General features: G+C 39.8%; 1 protein-coding gene across 1 annotated transcript in view; it reads left to right on the top strand.

Annotated features, from left to right (window-relative positions):
• crk (v-crk avian sarcoma virus CT10 oncogene homolog) overlaps window positions 1-19221 on the top strand; it is a 32789-nt gene extending 13568 nt beyond the window's left edge. The window contains exon 2 of the mRNA XM_055657759.1: window positions 10420-19221. Within this exon, the coding sequence (XP_055513734.1) occupies window positions 10420-10557 (138 nt within the window). The 3' untranslated portion in view covers window positions 10558-19221. The remainder of the gene's footprint in view (window positions 1-10419) is intronic.
• Window positions 19222-20154: the final 933 nt, after the last annotated feature.

Genomic DNA, 20154 nt, shown 5'->3' with positions numbered 1-20154 from the left:
CATTTTTAAAAAAAATGCTTGGACAGAACCATGGACAGGAATGGTTTAGAGGAATATGGCCAGGTGTAGGCAAGTGGGACTAGCTTGTTTACACAACTTTATTGCCATGGATGAGTTGGTCTGAAAGATCTGTTTCTGTGCTGTTTGGCTCTATGATTGGATGAGAAGGAATTTCTTTAGCCATGGGTGGTGAATCTGTGGAATTCATTGCTACAAACCGTTGTGACAAAGTCATTGGGATATTTTAAAGCGGAGAATGATATATAGCAACAAAGAACTGCAGATGCCGGTGTACCGAAGAAAGACTCGAAGTGCTGGACTAACTCAGCGGGTCAGGCAGTATCCCTGGAGAACATGGATTGGTGACGTTTGAAAAATGGTCCCGTAATGTCACTTATCCATGTTCTCCAGGGATGATTCCTGACCTGCTCAGTTACTCTAGCATATTGTGTCTTTCATTGGAGATAGAAAAGTTCTTGATTAGTAACGACATCAAAGGTTACGGGAAGAAGGCAAGAGAATGGGGTTGAGGGGGAAAAATAGATCAGCTAAAATTGAATGGTGAAGCAGATTTGAAGGGCCGAATGGCCTAATTCTGGTCTTATGGATGCTAAAACTTGGACACTGTTTAGTGTAATCATTAATCAAGGTATTCTGGAATACGTGGAATTAATTTGTTGAATGTTGCCTTTTTGAATACATTTGAGTAGCCAGGGTGGAAAGACTTTAATTAAACTCTACAAAAGTGGGCTGAGTGAATGGCCTCTTGTTCATAGTCAACTTTCCTCAGCGATGAAGACCAACACAGAGGATGAACAGTTGAGTTACTGAGTTAATACCAAACATGGTTAGGCACCTGAAATTATCATTGACTGTCTGTTATTGCCACATGTGAAGCAAATTCAAAATATTTGATATGGGCACTACTGAATAACACATCGATAAATGGCTCTCTCATTTTTAATAAATGTAAGGCAAAAGAAATCCGTGCTCCCTGATGAAATCCACGTCTGGAGAATGCTAGTGTTTCTGATCCATGTCTAACATTTATACCATTGTCAGTAAGTGGTGCTATCGTTGCTATCAGAATTCCATGTAATTCCTTTGTAGTATGATATTCCTGAGATGTGCATACCATAAGCTAATTTTGAACCACTGTTTTCTCTCTTCTAGTTATAGAGTCATACAGCATGGAAGCAGGCCCTTCGGTCCAACTTGTCCACACTGACCAAGATGTCCTATTTGCACTAGCCCCACCTGCCTGTGTTTGACCTATATCCCTCTAAACCTGTCCTATGTACCTGCCTAATTGTTTCTTAAACATTGCGATACTCCTTGCCTCATCTGCCTAGTCTGGCAGCTCATTTCATGCACCCACCAACCTTCGTGTGGAAAAAGTTACCCCTCGCATTCCTATTAAATCTTTTCCCCTTCACCTTTAATCTACGTCCTCTGGTTCTTGATTCCCCTACTCTGGGCAAGAGACTCTGTGCGTCTACCCAATCTATTACTCTCATGATTTTATACACCTCTCTAGGATCACCCCTCATCCTCCTGCGGTCAAATGAATAGTCCCAGCCTGCTCAACCTCTCCCTATAGCTCAGGCCCTCGTGTCCAGGCAACATCCTGGTAAATCTTCTCTATACCCTTTCCAACTTGACAAAAATGTTCTTGTAACTTGGTACCCAGAACTGTGCACAATACTCTCAATGTGGCCTCAGCAGCATCCAATATATCTGCAACATGACCTGACAACTCCTATACTCAATACTCGGTGCCAAAAGTATTTTTGACCACCCTACCCACATATATATGTGATGCCACATTCAAGAAACTATGTACCTGCGCTCCTAGACCCCTCTGCTCTACAACACTCCCTGGAGCCCTACGATGTAGATTCTGCCAATTTTTGACTTTTCCAAAGCAAATCTTGAATTCCATCAACCATTCCTCAGCCCACCTGGCCAACCAATCAAGATCCTGCTGCAATTTTTGACAACGATCTTAACTGTCTGCAATACCACCCACTTCTGTATTATCTGCAAATTTGTTAATCATGCCATGTACCTTCTTATCCACATCATTGATATAGATGACAAACAGTAATGGGCCCAGCACCAAACCCTGATGCACTCCTAATGCCAAGCCATTTTTCAAACTAGAATACCAAGTCACTGTTGGTTCCATGTGTCTTAACCTTGCGGTCATCATACTATGAGGGATCTTGTCAAATGCCTTTAAGCCTAGGTGGACAACATTTATTGCCTATCTTCATCAATCATCTTTGAAGCCTCCTCTTAAAATTTTCCCAAGATTATACATAGAAACATAGAAATTAGGTGCAGGAGTAGGCCATTCGGCCCTTCGAGCCTGCACCGCCATTCAATATGATCATGGCTGATCATCCAACTCGGTATCCTGTACCTGCCTTCTCTCCATACCCCCTGATCCCCTTAGCCACAAGGGCCACATCTAACTCCCTCTTAAATATAGCCAATAAACTGGCCTCAACTACCCTCTGTGGCAGAGAGTTCCAGAGATTCACCACTCTCTGTGTGAAAAAAGTTCTTCTCATCTCGGTTTTAAAGGATTTTCCCCTTATCCTTAAGCTGTGACCCCTTGTCCTGGACTTCCCTAACATCGGGAACAATCTTCCTGCATCTAGCCTGTCCAACCTCTTAAGAATTTTGTAAGTTTCTATAATATCCTCTCTCAATCTCCTAAATTCTAGAGAGTATTAACCAAGTCTATCCAGTCTTTCTTCATAAGACAGTCCTGACATCCCAGGAATCAGTCTGGTGAACCTTCTCTGCACTCCCTCTATGGCAATAATGTCCTTCCTCAGATTTGGAGACCAAAACTGTACGCAATACTCCAGGTGTGGTCTCACCAAGACCCTGTACAACTGCAGTAGAACGTCCCTGCTCCTATACTCAAATCCTTTTGCAATGAAAGCTAACATACCATTCGCTTTCTTTACTGCCTGCTGCACCTGCATGCCTACCTTCAATGACTGGTGTACCATGACACCCAGGTCTCGCTGCATCTCCCCCTTTCCCAATCGGCCACCATTTAGATAATAGTCTGCTTTCCCGTTTTTGCCACCAAAATGGATAACCTCACATTTATCCACATTATACTGCATCTGCCAAACATTTGCCCACTCACCCAGCCTATCCAAGCCACCTTGCAGTCTCCTAGCATCCTCCTCACAGCTAACACTGCCCCCCAGCTTAGTGTCATCCGCAAACTTGGAGATATTGCCTTCAATTCCCTCATCCAGATCATTAATATATATTGTAAATAGCTGGGGTCCCAGCACTGAGCCTTGCGGTACCCCACTAGTCACTGCCTGCCATTGTGAAAGGACCCGTTTACTCCTAGTCTTTGCTTCCTGTTTGCCAGCCAGTTCTCTATCCACATCAATACTGAACCCCCAATGCCTTGTGCTTTAAGTTTGTATACTAATCTCTTATATGGGACCTTGTCGAAAGCCTTCTGGAAGTCCAGATACACCATACAATGTGAACTTTCCTGCACAAAGCTCTGCTGGCTATCATTAATAAATACAAAAGTTTCCACATGAGTAGATCCTATCCCTGAGAATCTTCTCCAATTGCTTCCCTATCACTGCTGATAGAAAATCACTGGTTTATAATTTCTGGATTAACCATATCACATTCTGTTATCCTTATTGCCCATCTTAAAGGAAAACATTAGTTATTGTCCAGTCCACTGGCAACTTGCCTATGGATTTCCTTAACTCCTCGCCAAGGTCATTTTGTGGCCCCTTTTGACACCCCTGATTTCCTGTTTGAATTCTTTCTTGCTTTCAATATATTCCTTAAGGCCCCTGTCTGATTTAACGTTCCTAAACCTCACATACACTTCCTCTTTTTTGACTAAATGTATCATGCATCTCATCCAAGGTTCCAGAATCTTGCTATCATTGCTTTAAATAAATCAATACAAAATTTATTTTTTAACTTGTATTTCTTGACATATTACCAGATGGCATGGCTTTTTGTTATAGAAAATTGTGATACTACTATTTCCCAGGAACTCCTGCCCTCACCGTGTCGAAGGGGTTGCCTATATATTGTATTGCAGAAAGCTAAACCTCAGGGGAAAGCTGACGCACTGCGTTGAGTGCAGTTATGTTGCCTTATTCTTGATTTTAATAATAGAGGAAAGAGGATGTCTTGCCGTGTTGGAACAGTGTGTTCCAAGTAAGTAAGCAGATTTAAGAGATCATCTGGTTTTTATTATGCATTGAAATTGAATTTGTCCCATTCAACCATGATACAATGTCATTTGATTCAATGGAAGATATCGTGAGGCAGTTTATACTGAAAGAGCTTATAGTCAAATCTAAAATGGAGTCGTTCTTCTACAAAAGCATGGACTAGTAGAACAAAAGAATCCCATCTGACGAATCAATTAAAGATTGCCATGGTCTATCTTTAACGTTTGTTGCTATCTGCTTTTTAAGAAACAAACTTTGACATTTGGCTGTAGTCGGCAGGGATCTCGCTGGGACCAGCAACAGATGACTGAGTAACAGGGTGCAGTTGACTGAGACCTGAAAGGGAGAAAACTGGGCTCTAGTCACCCCCTTTGAGCCTAGCCTCCCGAAGAAGCTCCCAGTAAAAAAAACTAAGGTCGCTCAGTCTGAGGTTGGCCTCGTTCCAGACAAGATCCTTAGAAGCAGACAGCGAAGATAAGACCACTTGTGTAAAGGATTGGCTTCTGTATTGGAAATGAGTAAAGGATTGGCTTGTGCATTGGAAAGGAATAAAGGATTGGGCACAGCAGACTACAACGTTTTTGTGACTAATGTGTATTGGAAAGACAAGGTGTCTTGAAAAGAAGTATTGAAAAGACAATGTGTCTTGAAGAGACAGTGTTTTGAAAGAACTATTGTAAATTTGGCTGAAAGAATTACACCGCCTACAGGTGGCACCTGATCCATTGACCCTAAACAAGCTTCATTAGGATGGTTGTCAATGAAGAGAGTGAGAACTGGTTGCCATACCATTGGTTTGATGGACTTTGTGGTACTATTGAACTGGAAGCCATACCTTTGGTTTGATGGACTTGGGGGTACTGTGATACATTATGGCTCTATCATTCTGCTAATCATTGCTCTAATACTTGCGACCATTATGTGTACCTACCGAGGACTGTGAATGTTATCATGTTTGATAAAAAGGAGGGAATGAAAGAGTTAATAGTCAAACCTAAAATGGAGTTCTTCTACAAAAGCATGGACTAGTAGAACAAAAGAATGGCTCGGTACCAAGTCTGAATGACTTTGTAAATTATATGGAACACAATATGGACAGGTTGTCTTTTCAATAAAGAAATGAAGATGGAATCTTGCAGTATTAACATGTGCTTCATTCAAGGCCATAAAGAAGCCAAGATTGAAAAAAAAAAATAGCGGACAAGTAATAATTGTTATTGATGAGCTTGATTTGGACCAAGCTTTCCTATATTGTGAAAGGCTACAGAATCTTTCAGTCATGCCATATTCAGACTTGGTAGGAGTATTTTACTGATAAGAAAAATGTATAATTGCCATGGAGGGAGTGCAGAGAGTGGTGAATCTCTGGAACTCTCTGCCACAGAGGGTAGTTGAGGCCAGTTCATTGGCTATATTTAAGAGGGAGTTGGATGTGGCCCTTGTGGCTAAGGGGATCAGAGGGTATGGAGAGAAGGCAGGTACGGGATACTGAGTTGGATGATCAGCCATGATCATATTGAATGGCGGTGCAGGCTCGAAGGGCCGAATGGCCTACTCCTGCACCTAATTTCTTTGTTTCTATAATTGTGCTAACTCACCTTTGTTCTGTGAGTGGGAGCTTGAGAAGCACTGAGCAATGTTTGTGCTCATTGTAGATCTTTGCCACTCCCGTCTGACGGATCAATTAAAGATTGCCATGGTCCACCTTTAACGTTTGTTGCTATTTGCTTTTTAAGAAACAAACTTTGACAATACGGTCGAACTAAACCCAACAGTAGATGCATATGAAACTTGTGAACCATTGAGGACTGTTCATATTTCAATTGATGTTCTTTTCTTGCAATAATAAATCACTCGAGCAATGTTTCTGGGATAATTATCAAGCAGATGGAGGCTGTTTCAAGAAAGTGAGCATAAAAACAAGTTTTGAATGACTGGCAGAAGAAACTTGATGGGCTTACTAGCTTAAACCTATTTTTCGTGTGAGTTTCTGGTTTATTGTCTTCATCCAGGATTTACCTTTTATGTTTTTGATGAAGTTGCACACTTTTTCTATTCACAGGATGTACACTAGAGTTTTCTTTAAATGTAAGGGTTTACCAAGACTCAGTGGAACATCTGCAAACTTTCTCCTATTTCTTGACATCTATAGAATATTGCTGCTTTAAAATGAACAACCCAACTGGAAATATTTGGTTCCAAAAGTTCATAGCTGACATATTTAACTGATGTTCTAAAGATGAGGAATGATCTCCAGTGAGAATGTGTTTCACTTGGGCAGCTGGAACCAAGCTGCATGACTGGTGAGGGTTGCAATTGCTTATAAATTCTTTTAAACAGAATACTTTGGCTGGGAACTGTTCTGCAGATTGGATTGTACACTCAGCTGCTTTTCTAATTTGACACTCTCATCCCAACCTGTTATGACACTGTGTCCCTGAGTATAATTGAAAATGGCAAAGATTGCTGTGAATGTGACAGATGCGTGCAAAGGCAATATGTGAAATGTTTGACAGAATAAAAGCCTGAGGAATGCTGTTGCCTGCCATTCAATGACTCTTGAATTCTATACCACATTCAAAATTGGGAATCTACTATTATCAAGGTCCAAAAACAAGACTGCCAATAATTTAAAATGATTGCTGGAATGATTCTGAACACTTGGAGTGGTTTACTTTTTTATGAAATATTTCCTTAAAAGAATTGACTTGAATAATGGTCATGACCATATTGCTGAATCAGACACCACTATAGTCCTCTGCCCTTGATCCCACTGGAGTGGATGACATTGCCAAGCATGTTTGTTTGGAATAGGGAGCTGCAGAATTTGAACAGTGGTACTGCCCTTCCTGAGGGTACACTCTTCCATTGATGAGTTAGTGCTGCAAATAAATCATGGTAGTTCCACTTCTAAGAATCCCACCGTGATATCTAATTGTTTGGCATTACTTAATTCAGATCTTGCACTTAAGTTCTCCAGTAGACTAACATCTGAGGTCAGCAGGTTAGTGTTGGAATGTGATGTGTGCTGGTTGGAATGCTTTCTGGTAATTGTTTATTGCGTTCAGCTTAAGAGCCAAGGACAATCTTGTGCCTACGTCAGGTATTTTTCAATTATTTTCACCAGTTGACTTTTCCTATTTTCTGGTGTTTATTGGGGTGATTTTGGGTGGTATGGCACCTTTGTCCATTTAATTGTTCTATGTAAATTCATTTGTGAGTCTTGTATCAATCGGTGAAAACTAAAAATGTGCTTTTAAACTGGAATTTACTCTGTATAGTAAAAATGCAGTTGTGAATAGATGAATAAATTCATGGAATGCGTTCCCTTCTTTGGGTGTGGTACATGATTCATCACATTTTCTACCTATCAAATCCTACTTTATTCAATGACCAGACAGACCACAAGTCATGTACTGAATCTTTTTTTTCCAATTGCCTTGAGCTTAAGTTGATGATTTCTGATTTTGTTGGCTTTGAGGAAGGTTAAATGTTTATAACATTTCAACAATGGCAATGTTATTCCAGGAGGAAAAGATTCAATTTACTATTTATCTGCACCCATGTACCAATGCCCATTCTCAATTAAATCGATTTGATTTAGGCAAGAGCTTGGGTGCCTCTGAAAAGGGGTTTCATGTTTAATTATTATACTTTGGGTGCATCGAGACATGTTATTGGTTTATTATTGTCGCATGTACAGGGATACAGTGAAAAACTTTGTGTGCTACCCTATCAAATCATACTATATGCGAGTATAATAATTAAGTCATACATAAGTACAACAGTTAGTGCAAAGAAAAAGATATTAGTGCTGCAACACCACACACACACACACACACACACACACACACACACACACACACACACTGAACTTTATTCTCTCTTGTGTATCATATTGTTTACAGTGTGCTATGTTTGCATATTTTGTTGTGCTGCAGCAAGTAAGAATTTCATTGTTCTATCTGGGACGTTTGACAATAAAACACTCTTGACATAGCGTATTGAAAAGAATTGAAGTAGACATTTCTTCTTTTGCTTTCCTCCCTCTCTTCCCCCCCCCGCTTCTACACGGTCCCAAATGTAAATCCAAAACAACTTAAATATCAAGACTTGTCGGGGTCTAAGCTAATTGGCGATTTTTTAGGGACAAAACGATGCTTTTCCTTAAAGAAGCAGGGTGTTGTCGTGATGGCTGCCCACTTTGTTGAATTACATACTTTCTGCGGCTGTTGCTGATAGCAGCCAGCCTTCCTTCAACTTGGTATGCAAGGACATAGTAACAGCCAAGTGACTTATCAGTCTGGACCTGCTGGATTTCAAGCGTCTGACTCCTTTCCCTGAGAAAATGTTGCTAGATATGTATCCTGTTTAATACTTTGCTGAGTCATGGCTGTTAGATATTAAGATTGTCGTAATCAGTTTTAAGAAACTGCCACTAACCACAATGTCCCTATTGTGAAAGTGCGTGGCAGGATAGTGCAGAGGGAGCAGCAATCTGCATCCAACTTGTGCTATCTCTGCCTGGTTTTGGTGATGAACACTGACTAAACGGATCCAATTTTCTGTGCTGTGCCTCGACTTTTGTTCTTGTGAAATATTAATATTTCTTGGCCTGTTAGGCACTTCTATACATTTTCCATAGTGATCATTCTTTGCATGTATTGGGAAATATAATCAAATGCTTGGTTAAAAAGGAAGATTTTAATGTTGGATGGGAAATCCAGAGCTTTGCAACAAACGCATGACTTGTAATTATCGAGTAGTTAGAATTGGGGTGGCCTCAATTGTAGGACTCGTGCCTTGAATGTTGTGAGGCTGAAGGAGTTAAACTTATCTGTATTACATTTATCACTTTATCACCATTGTTCGGAGTTAATGTGCAGATACAACAAGCAGATTAAAAGGTCAATGGTACTTTGCCCTTTGTTTATTGCAAGAAGGTGTATGTAACCCTTGAGGGACCACTGCTGATTTCCACACCCAAGGATGGATATGATTGCAATGGAGGGAATGCAGTGAAGATTCACTAGGTTTGTCATGAGAGAATAAACCATGTGGACTAGACCCTTACAGTAGGAATTAAACAAGTGAGAATTGGTCTTGCTAAAATAGAAAATTGACAGTGTTGATGTTACCTCTGGCTGGAGTTTTAGAACTGGGTCACTAATCCCAGAATGTTCTGCCCATGAGGGATGTGAAAGCTCATTTGCTATATTCGATACCTTTTAGTAATTGTGCAAATTGAAATTCATGAAGATAGCATGGCATTGAGATAGAAGATTAGTCCCTCTTAAAAGCACAAAAACCACAAAGGGTTGTATTTTCAACTTTTGTTCATGTGTTCTGTTACATAGATCCTGAGATTTGGAATTCCCTTTGTAAATCTGTCCTATGTTCAGTGTATCGCCTTGAGAACCTTATTAATCCTCATATTGACAGCTTTTTTAAATTATCTCTTTTTTCACAATATGTTTATTAGCTAACATCAATAAAATATTGAACTTCTTTACTAAATCAAGATATTATGTAACACCATGTTCAATATGATATACAATCCCAATGCATGCTGCTGACTTTTGGCTAGTATAATTTCAATAATGTGGGGAAGTTCAGCTATTTGGGACTTTGGCAGTCTTTAATGCAACAGGCATGTACAACTTGGTATCTGTGAATTCCCCCCATCACTGACTTACAATTGTGCAAGTAGTCAAGGGGATTATATGCATCTGAGTATGGGTTCAGGCCCAGCAGACTTTTAATCCATGCAGAGTTGACATAAATAGCTCAGCAGTGGAAAATGCCATTGACAAATTCATAGCCAACTTTATTGTGACGCCTCTTATTACTGATAGACAGGATTCTTGGAACTTCTAGGTGAAAAAATACCCCTAGTACTTTACTCGTAAAGCTGGGGAGATGTTGGACATATGAGAAATGAAATATCATATGAGACACATGGAAATATGTGAGGCAATAGGATTGTTTGGGTTGGAGTGAGAGGTAATATAATTTTGGGCCTCCTATGTTATAAGGAAATGTATGAGGAGAAATATGCTGTGAATTAGATGCCGGTGCTCCTCTCTTGTATTATTTTAATATTTTACCTAGTTTAAAACTTTTGAATGTTAATTTTGATTTGTATTGTAACTGACATTGTTTCTTTTTGTAGGTTGGAGACCTAGTGAAGGTAACCAAGATCAATGTGAGTGGCCAGTGGGAAGGAGAGTGTAATGGTAAACATGGCCACTTCCCTTTCACTCATGTCCGGCTACTGGATCAACAGAACCCTGAGGAGGACCTAAGCTGAGTGGATTTGTTTCAGAGAAAACAACAATTTGAATTACAGATGGGAACAGACTTTCTATGGTTCCATTTCCTGACAAACCCCTCCCCAACCAACCTCGCACCCAAGACTTTGGCCCTCTAATGTTTACACTAGCCCAGTAAGATTGCAGTTAACTTGACTATGGAATGCCCTGTCTTTGAAACTGTTTGCAGTGACAGCGCTGATGTATGCTTTTGACACTGCTCTCCTTTTTGATTTAACGGTTTTAATGTTCATTGGTGTGTAAGAGTCACATGGTGGGCGCCTTTGGAGTTGAGAGCTTCTTCCCTAACTAATGTTCCTGCAAGTATTGTGGCTGTTAATCTGGATGTATGTGTGAGATGTTTTTTACAAAAAGCAAATGCAACGTCACTTCAGGTCAAGTGAGCAATGATGGCTCCAGTTCAACACTAAACCATGCTGAGCGTCTGCTCTCAGCCCTGCTGTGTGTTGAGTTAATTGGGGAACTACAATTACCTTTGCTGTCCCTGAATTGGGTAACGGAGTGAAAAGAATAGAATCATTCCAAGTTTCTGTTCGTCATCCTGTATCCTTGTCAGAATGCCGGAATTGTATACTTGGCCTGAAGGTGGGATCAAGGTCTTCAATTGTGGTTGAACAGCAAGCTGCCCCATTGGATACTAATTAACTTGTTTGCATGAAGAATTGGTGTAGTGGCGCAGATGTCACAGCATAACCATTTCCCAGCAATTGGAAAGGACAGCAGTCTCTCTTGCATGATCTCGCACAACTTCACAGTTTGTGGGGACAAATACTAAACACTACTGGATAGGGATGTACCATGATAAGTTCAGCTGCGTAAAAAGCAAATCATTTAAAATCATTTGTCTGAATCACTTTAACAATCGCAGTAAATTATTTTATTTTGCAGTAACCATTAAAGGGACACTACTTTTTTTCCCCAGAAAATTGACATCAACCAGGTTAGGAATAGCTTTTAGGACATGTAAACATCTCACTGTCAGCTACGTTTTATTAGCAAACTCAACTGTTTTACAGTTTGATCATTTGTCAATCTAAAAACATCAAATGTGACAATCTTATTGAACCCCTTTTCCAAGATATCTACTTTGCCAATAAACACCTTAACTAATGCCAGGATTATGCAAGAACCAATGGAAAGAAATGCAAGTATAGTTAGTCTTGTAACTTGCTGCCACATAAAATAGGAAACACTACAAAAAATTATGTTGAAGGATAGGAGGGTAGAGGGTTTAAGTAAGTTATGATCTTGTTTGCTAATCGTGCAGCTGGTTTGTGGTGATGGACAAGGGAAATGAATTAATCAAGTTTATTTTTTTTGCTGATGAACACGTGCCTAATGTTTATGTACACTTTGCCATTCCAAACAAAGAATCATGTTTCTCTACAGTGTCAATGAAAATGCTCTCTTGTTTATCATGCACTACCTAAATCCTGGCACATTCCTTGGACTATTCTTTCCTGGAAACTGCTTAATTGATCCCAGGATACCTGGTCTTCCAGTTGTTACTTTGACTGAAGCCCCATTGCTCTTGAGCAAATGCAAATTACACAGCACAAACATTTAATAATTGTACAGGAGGATGTAAAGAAAGAACAAGTACATCTTCTGAACTGACCCGAGTGTCTTAATCTTTTATGTTACTTATGACACATAGCACAGTTAAATATAGCAGTTATACTAACATTTTACAAATGGCTTCTCAGAAATTATTTTCCTTTTAAACCTTATTTCTGCTCTGAGATTGTATTAAAATTCTGTAAAAAGAAAAAAAAGATGCTGTTTAACAATTGTAACGAAACACAGACATGTATTTATTGTTTTAAGATTGCTGTGACCACTTTTTCTTTGAGCCGATGGCTGAGTGTTTAAACGGGCTGTGGTATAGAGCGTGGAAATGGTGTGCTGGTGGCTGATTGCACCAGAAGCAGCTCCTACAGAGCTTGTAGAACTGATTCTTGGCAAAGGCGGAAAATGACTAGTGAGAGGAATAGGAAAGAGAATTCTGTTCAACATTTAACTAACATCAAATGTAAACATTTAGTGGCCAAACTACTATGCAATTTAATGTCATTTGGGGCCTGTAACTTCTGGTAGCATTGCAGAAAGTAGTTATCTCTGCTTCCCAAACATTGATATTCATTAGAATGAGGTTTTATTCCATGTTGGAATTTGTGACATTTTGCTTTTCTCACTGGCCATTAATGCTCTTAGGTTAAATTTAGACTTGGAACATTTGCTTATGTGTTGCTTATCATGAAAAAAATTGCTAAATGGAAATTAAACATACAGTGCCCTCCATAATGTTTGGGACAAAACCCTGCCATTTATTTATTTGCCTCTGTACTCCACAATTTGAGATTTGTAATTTAAAAATGTCACATGTGGTTAAAGTGCACATTGCCTGATTTTATTATAGGGTGTTTTTATACATTTTGGTTTCACCATGTTGAAATTACAGCTGTGTTTACACATAATCCTCCCTATTTCAGGGCACCATAATGTTTGGGACGCAAGACTTCACTGACGTTTGTAATTGTTCAGGTGTGGCCTCTCTTATTGCCTCCTTAATGCAGGTATAAGAGCTCTCAGCACCTAGTCTTTCCATCACCTTTGGAAGCTTTTATTGCTGTTTATCAACACGAGGGAAAAAATGTTGTGCCAATGATAGTCAAAGAAACAATTATGAGACCGAGAAACACAAATAAAACTGTTAAGAGACATCAGCCAAACCTTAAGCTTGCCAAAATCAACTGTTTGGAACATCATTAAGAAGCAAGTGAGCACTGGTGAGCTTATTAATCGCAAAGGGGCTGGCATATGAAGGAAGATCTCCACAGCTGATGACAGATGAATTCTCTCTGTGATAAAGAAAAATCCCCAAACACCTGTCAGACAGATCAGAAACACTCTTCAGGAGTCAGGTGTGGATTTGTCAATGACCAATGTCCGCAGAAGACTTTGTGGACAGAAATAGAGGCTGCACTGCAAGATGCAAAACTACAGGTTAGCCGCAAAAATAGGATGGCCAGGTTACAGTTTGCCAAGAAGTACTTAAATGAACAACCACAGTTCTGGAAAACTTGTGGACAGATATGACGAATATTAACTTGTATCAGAGTTGATGGCAAGAGTAAAGTATGGAGGAGGGAAGGAACTGCCCAGTGCGAACTACTTTCATTCACATGACATTGCTGTGTCCCAAACATTATGGTGCCCTCAAATGGGGCACTATGTATAAACACTGTTGTAATTCCTACATGGTGAAACCTAAATGTATAGAAATTGCCTTTATTAAAATCTGACAATGTGCACATGTGATTTTTTTTCTTTCCCCCCCCCTTTTTTTTTTTTTCCTATTACAAATCTCAGATTGTGGTGTACAGAGGCAAATAAATAAATGATGGTCTTTGTCCCAAACATTACGGAGGGCACTGTAGATCTATGCCTGTATCTCACATCTGCCATTAGTATTCAAACATCACATTAGGACACAACTTTTCTTTTCAAATAGGTCTACGATGCATGATGTGAGTTTTTAAAATTTCCCCACCAAAATTAAGGAAATATAAGGATAGCTCGGGTTTCACTCTGGAGAACTGGTATAATCATGGTTTGACAAGTGTTTGAAAAATGTTTAATTTGTGTGCAAACACACTGTGCCTTGACGCAAACATTATGTTCGGTAGGGAGGTATGAATAGGTGAGATTTGTTTATCTTCAGATATTGCGTTCTTTATCCTTGGTAGAAAGGGGAACAGAATGAGAACATGGATGGCATTGACAGATGAGTGGTTCTCAATATATGCATTGATTTCCAGTGTTTAAATTGAGTTCATTTACAATACAAAGATCAGCAAAAGCAGAATACACAATGTTAAAAAGAATTGGGATATAAATGATGTAACTGATTCAACCAGCTGGCGGGCGTGTGAGGAGGGGCAATGGGAGAAATGGGAATAGTCAATACAAGTTCCATATTATATTGACTTATATTGTCAATATAGTATAGAACGTGTACAGTAAATGTGCTTATTGGTTTGTTTCTATTTTCCTCAACAGTACCTTGTAAAAGACTGAAAGAGATGAGCCTAAGCTGGAAAGGTTCACAAGGAAGTATTAATGGTGTGTTTAGAAAGGAATTGCAGATGCTGGAAAATCAAAGGTAGACAAGAATGCTGGAGAAACTCAGCGGGTGAGGCAGTATCTATGGAGCGAAGGAAATAGGCAATGTTTCGGGCTGAAACCCTTCTTCGGAGAGGAGGTTGTTAAACTGTCTTCAGAGGGGAGAGGAGGAGAACTTCTTCAAAGTAGGCATACCTTGAGGAGATTTTGCAATGGAGTAGACAATATTTAAGAAGAAGGAACTGCAGATGCTGGAAAATCGAAGGTAGACAAAAATGCTGGAGAAAGGCTTTGTTTCCTGTTGGTCACTCTGCTCTTAATTGTAAACATGCACAGCATGGGGTTTGTTATGCTTCTATCAGTATTTTTATCTTAATCATCATTAGCTTCAGTGACAGTGGTTGAGTGTATACATTTTCACCCAAAATGGGGGGGGGGGGGCTGTTACTGGTAGACATACTATGAAAAGTATGAAGTTTGGCTATTTAAAAAATATAAAAAACATTCTCTATATTGAAGCTTTTATAATTATGGGGACAATGTTTGGCCTCCTTTTATACATGGCTCCTTTGATGGTTTGCTGCTACTTGTGATTGCCAAATTCTTCCAACTTTTGAAAGCTTTCTTTAGATCAGGAAAGTGGAATGGAACAAGTTCTCTATAGCTAAACCTGTTGAATTATGTTATTGTGCCATTGGAAGATCTGTAATAATCCCTTTAAAAATAGTAACCTTTCCCTTTCTGGGTTTCCCTGTCAGTCTATGGGCAAAACTATCAGGTGTGGCTGTGGTTTATTTATCCTTATTGAAGCCTCCAGGGTGATGCTCCTCTTTCCATTTACCATCCAGTCAAATAGGAAAGAAACATGTTTCCTTTGTGCAACAAGTGGGTGCTGTTGGAGGTCAGAAAAAGACACAGCTATGATTTTGTAGATTGTGCAAGTTTGTAGATGGACTATTTAATTCTTCCACTCACAAGCACGTCAGCACACTAGTAGAACTTTCCAAATACCTGAGTGGTAATCTTTTGTAAAATGCATTTGGCACTTAAGAGAAATAGGTGTGTTCTTGTTCATATTCTGGGATTACCTGTGCAGTGATTTATTGATTGAGTGTTTTAAATGTGATTTATTTCACACCCGGCTCATACCAAGTCCTTTATTATTATTTTGTAGCTGTGTGGATTTTCTGCATGGACTGTCTGCAGTTGCAATACAGTAGCTCAGTCAAAATGTAAATTCCACCCATAATCTCTTTGGTAGGGTCACTCTAATTTTTAGCCAAGCATATCTTCAGGTGATTAAACTGTCAATGCTCACTTAAAGAGCCTGTGGAATTGGTTCTCCCACAATGCTCTCACAGGCATGCTTGGTGAACAATTATTGAGGCAATAGTGACCTTGGATGATGAAGGGTGGAGGAAACCTGGGCACAATTCCATATTGCAAGTCACAACAGTCAGTAGATCGGTGCTGATGTGCAACCTGTGGAGCCAATACTGTACTACTTGAATCTCTCTGCTGGCATCTCCAATCTGCAGATTGAATTTATTATGTCTTAGCAGACAGAAGTAGGAGAGCCAAAGAACAAATCCGCTTTGAGTTGCCTGGGTTAGAGATTGGTGGAAATTTGCACAGTGAGTTTTACTCTTATGGTAGAATTTTTAGTGTTAATGGTATTCTGGTGTTACTGAAACCCATGACTGAAATATTGCTATTATATTGCTTTTTAATTTTACTTTTTCCAGCCCACTGAAGTCTTGTGACCAGTAGCTTCACACCTTAGCGCCCTTTTACAGTTCCTGTCGTCTAAGATGATCAAACTGATTTAAACATAGAAGTGAACTGATTAAGTGGAATGTCTATGCTCTCATATTTTGTTGTATTTATCATTAAATTCACTGCATCTCAAGCAAAATTATTGAGTGCTACAGATCTTTTTACCTACAGTATTTCATGTATCGCAAAAGTTTTATGTTAACCTGTTTTGGGGTGAGGGGGAGGGAGGACATGATTTCCTTTCCCAGCCTGCCCTTGTATATTTGATGAATGAAAGTTAGTGGACTTGATTTTTAAGCCTGTCATTTGTGTAAGATAATATCTCCCCTCCCCCCCTAAATTACATGCAGTTTTTGCAGAGTTGGATGTTGTTAAAGCATTCTGAATGTAAAACATTCTGAACCTCAAAACAAAAACAAAAAACAATTTGGTCCAGATGGCATGTATCTAGGATGTACTTTCCATTTGAATACTTTTCTTCCTTAATCCCTCTTTTTTTTAAATTCACAAATATTTCCATTATAAATTCTGCAGTTGCTGTCCAAGTAGTGTTTCTCTGCACTTCCTACATCTAATGTATTACTTCACACTTTTTTTTTACACTAAACTGACTTCCATTAATAAATCTATACATTATTGGTTAATTCTGGTTTTGATTTTTTTTTTGTGATCATGAATTGTCCAATTACAAATTGTGGGTCAAGAGCATGTGCTTCTTGTACCTACTGTGCCCATCACTGCAAAGATAGTGAGCTTACAAACTGCATGCACAGATGAATCTTTGGCAACTTCCTTTCAGCCACTGATTTACTCTGCTAATAAAAAGTAAATGCTGTTTATTTTGAAAGACACTTTTAAAAAATATTTTATTTTCTGATAGTTTAATAGAATTGAAATCAAATGTTCAGTGTTATTAATTGTTGAGGACGGTTTGGAATGAGAGCATTCCAACTAATTGAGAGAATGGACAGATGCAAAAATCTTGCTATTGCCTTTGGGTCATCATGACATTATGGTGCTGCCTTGGTCTATTGTGTTTCCAGTATATTAATATATTTCCCACTGGTATCTATGGAAGTGGCCATTCTCCAGAGAGAGTGTAGGGGAGTGTGATTTGTCAATCTTTTACCTGACACTCCCCTGTGATGATCAGTGACAGTGACTTGCACCACAAAATACATTGGCCCTCCAATAGTTACTTGAAAATATTTGACACATTCTGTGGAGAAGCAGCAGCATTGGCATTGAACCAGCTAATTCAAGCATTCTTTGTCTCTGATCTGTTGGATTAATGTTCCCTTTGGGGACTATTTCCTTTACCGGGAGACGGGTGAGTCGGCCTGTCCCCACTCCGCCCATCCTGCCAACTAAGATGCAAATTCTGCATTGCCCTGGAGCTCAGTGGGTGAGAGCATTTCCTGTTGAGGGATTGAGCAACATGTAGTGCAAAGCATGCAATTTGCAGTCTAACCTTGAGATGCAGAAACAAAGAGTGAAATTGGGTGCATTTTCCAACTGATACACATCGGGGACCAGTGAACAAGCATGCTAAATGAGTGCAAAATTCATTCCATCCCTTTCTCTTGTCAGGCACCCAGCAGCAGTGACTTTTGCCAGTTTTTAATGATATATAAATGCAGCAATTCGGTTTGATATCTTGACTGTGCCATAAGGCAGGAGGTTCAGTTTGAAACCTGTCTCCCAACCCAAGAGTGTAACAGGTTGTTAATTGCTTTGTGTATTACTTGGGCATTTAAACTCAGATTCCTATCTCCTTCCCGATCACTGCATTGTTTCCTGCATTAACTGATTTCAGTACATCTTAGTGAGACAGGGATAGTACCACATTCATGTTTAGCATCACCGGTTTGGGTTTGGGCAAATGAACAGGAAGGTGACCTTGACATTAGCTGGAGTTGGAATTTGGATTTAAATGTAAATCTATGCTGCCCTGCCCAGGAACCTGTGTTATAACAACAGGCTGGCATTATGGGTAAAGTGCAGAAAGCTGCTGGTGTAAGTGCAATTGAACAGCCAGAGCTATTAGGGGAAGAAACTCAGGGTGGCTTGGACAGTGTAATTTGTTTACAGACTTCTCTGGTGGGTAAGACTAACTTAATGCAGCCAGTGAATTAGAATGGGTTGGGCGCCACTGTAACCACACTGCTGCTAATTGATCATTTTTTTGTGATTCATTTGAGAACAGTCCAAGCATTAAATGTCAATGTTTCTTTTCCATGCAGACCCCATATTGGGGATACTGTGAGGACCAAGCCTACATCATTCCAAACATGACCTACAGTGATTATGGGACATATAAACACTTCTTTATTACAAATAACACATTTCCATCTTTCAATTAATGTTTCTTTCCACTGGCAGAGATCAATATCGAGGGGTGGTGAATATTTGCTACGGGGAGAGAGTTTGAGTTACGGTTGCTTTACTTTGTTTTCGTACAGAAGCTATACATACTGACTTTAACACTGTTTTCCCTCAGTAAATGTCAATCGATGTTTTAAGATGCTCTTATTTTTGTAATTGTACCATACCTTGTCGAGCTGTTGGGATGGGGACTTATGGGTTAATACTGTGGAAAACTTATTGTATTGTTAATATGAAGAGATGTACCATCTACAACACTATATTCTCCATGACAATTAAAATATGCCTTTATTTTCTGTAGCATGTACTGTAATGTATGTTTATTATACCTAGCAAATAAATCACTTTGGAAATGATTGTGTGATGTCTCCGTCAATCCGGGTCAACATTTTATTTTACAAAACTGCATTGTGTTCACGTACTTCTGAATATCTAAATTGAGTCCCTCCATCTCGGGTCACCTTTCATTATGTGAAATCGGTGCTAGAGCTGCAACTCTTTACGTTGTATATTAATGATTTGGATGAGGGGATTGAAGGTTATGTGGCCAAGTTTGCAGATGATACGAAAATAGGGGGAAGGGCAGGTAGTGCAGGGAAAGCAGGGACTCTGCAGAAGAACTTGGACAGGTTGGGAGAGTGGGCAGAGAAGTGGCAGATGGAATATAGTGTAGCAAGGTGTGGAGTCATGCATTTTGGTAGTGGGAATAAAGGGGTAGACTATTTTCTAAATGGGGAGATAATCCAGAAATCGGAGGAATTTCTTTAGTTGGAGTGATACAGTGTGGAAACAGGTCTTTTAGCCCAACATGTCCCAGCTACTCTAGTCCCACCTGCCTGCCTGCCTTTGGTCCATATCACTCCAAACCTGTCCTATTCATGTACCTTTCTAACTGTTTCTTTAACACTGGGATAGTCCCTGAAAGTCCAACTTGCTGATGTTGAGAGCCAGGTTGTGCTGACACCATTTGGTCAATCGGTCGATCTCACTTCTATACTCTGACTCGTCCCCATCAGTGATACGTCCCACAACAGTGGTGTCGTCGGCGAACTTGGTGAAGTTCGCACTATGTCCGGCTACACAGTCATGAGTATAGAGTAAGTACAGCAGGGGGCTGAGCACGCAGCCTTGAGGTGCTCCCATGCTGATTGTTCTCGAGGATGACACATTTCCACCAATACGGGTCAGACTGTGGTCTGTGGATGAGGAAGTCGAGGATCCAATTACACAGGGATGCACAGAGACCCAGATCTGAGAGCTTGGTAACCAGCTTGTAGGGGATGGTGGTA

The sequence above is a fragment of the Leucoraja erinacea genome, chromosome 28 (genome assembly GCF_028641065.1).
Source record: "Leucoraja erinacea ecotype New England chromosome 28, Leri_hhj_1, whole genome shotgun sequence".
In the NCBI taxonomy this organism is placed as follows: domain Eukaryota; kingdom Metazoa; phylum Chordata; class Chondrichthyes; order Rajiformes; family Rajidae; genus Leucoraja; species Leucoraja erinaceus.
The sequence above is the reverse complement of the archived record's forward strand: the minus strand, read 5'-3'. Positions and strand labels throughout refer to the sequence as shown.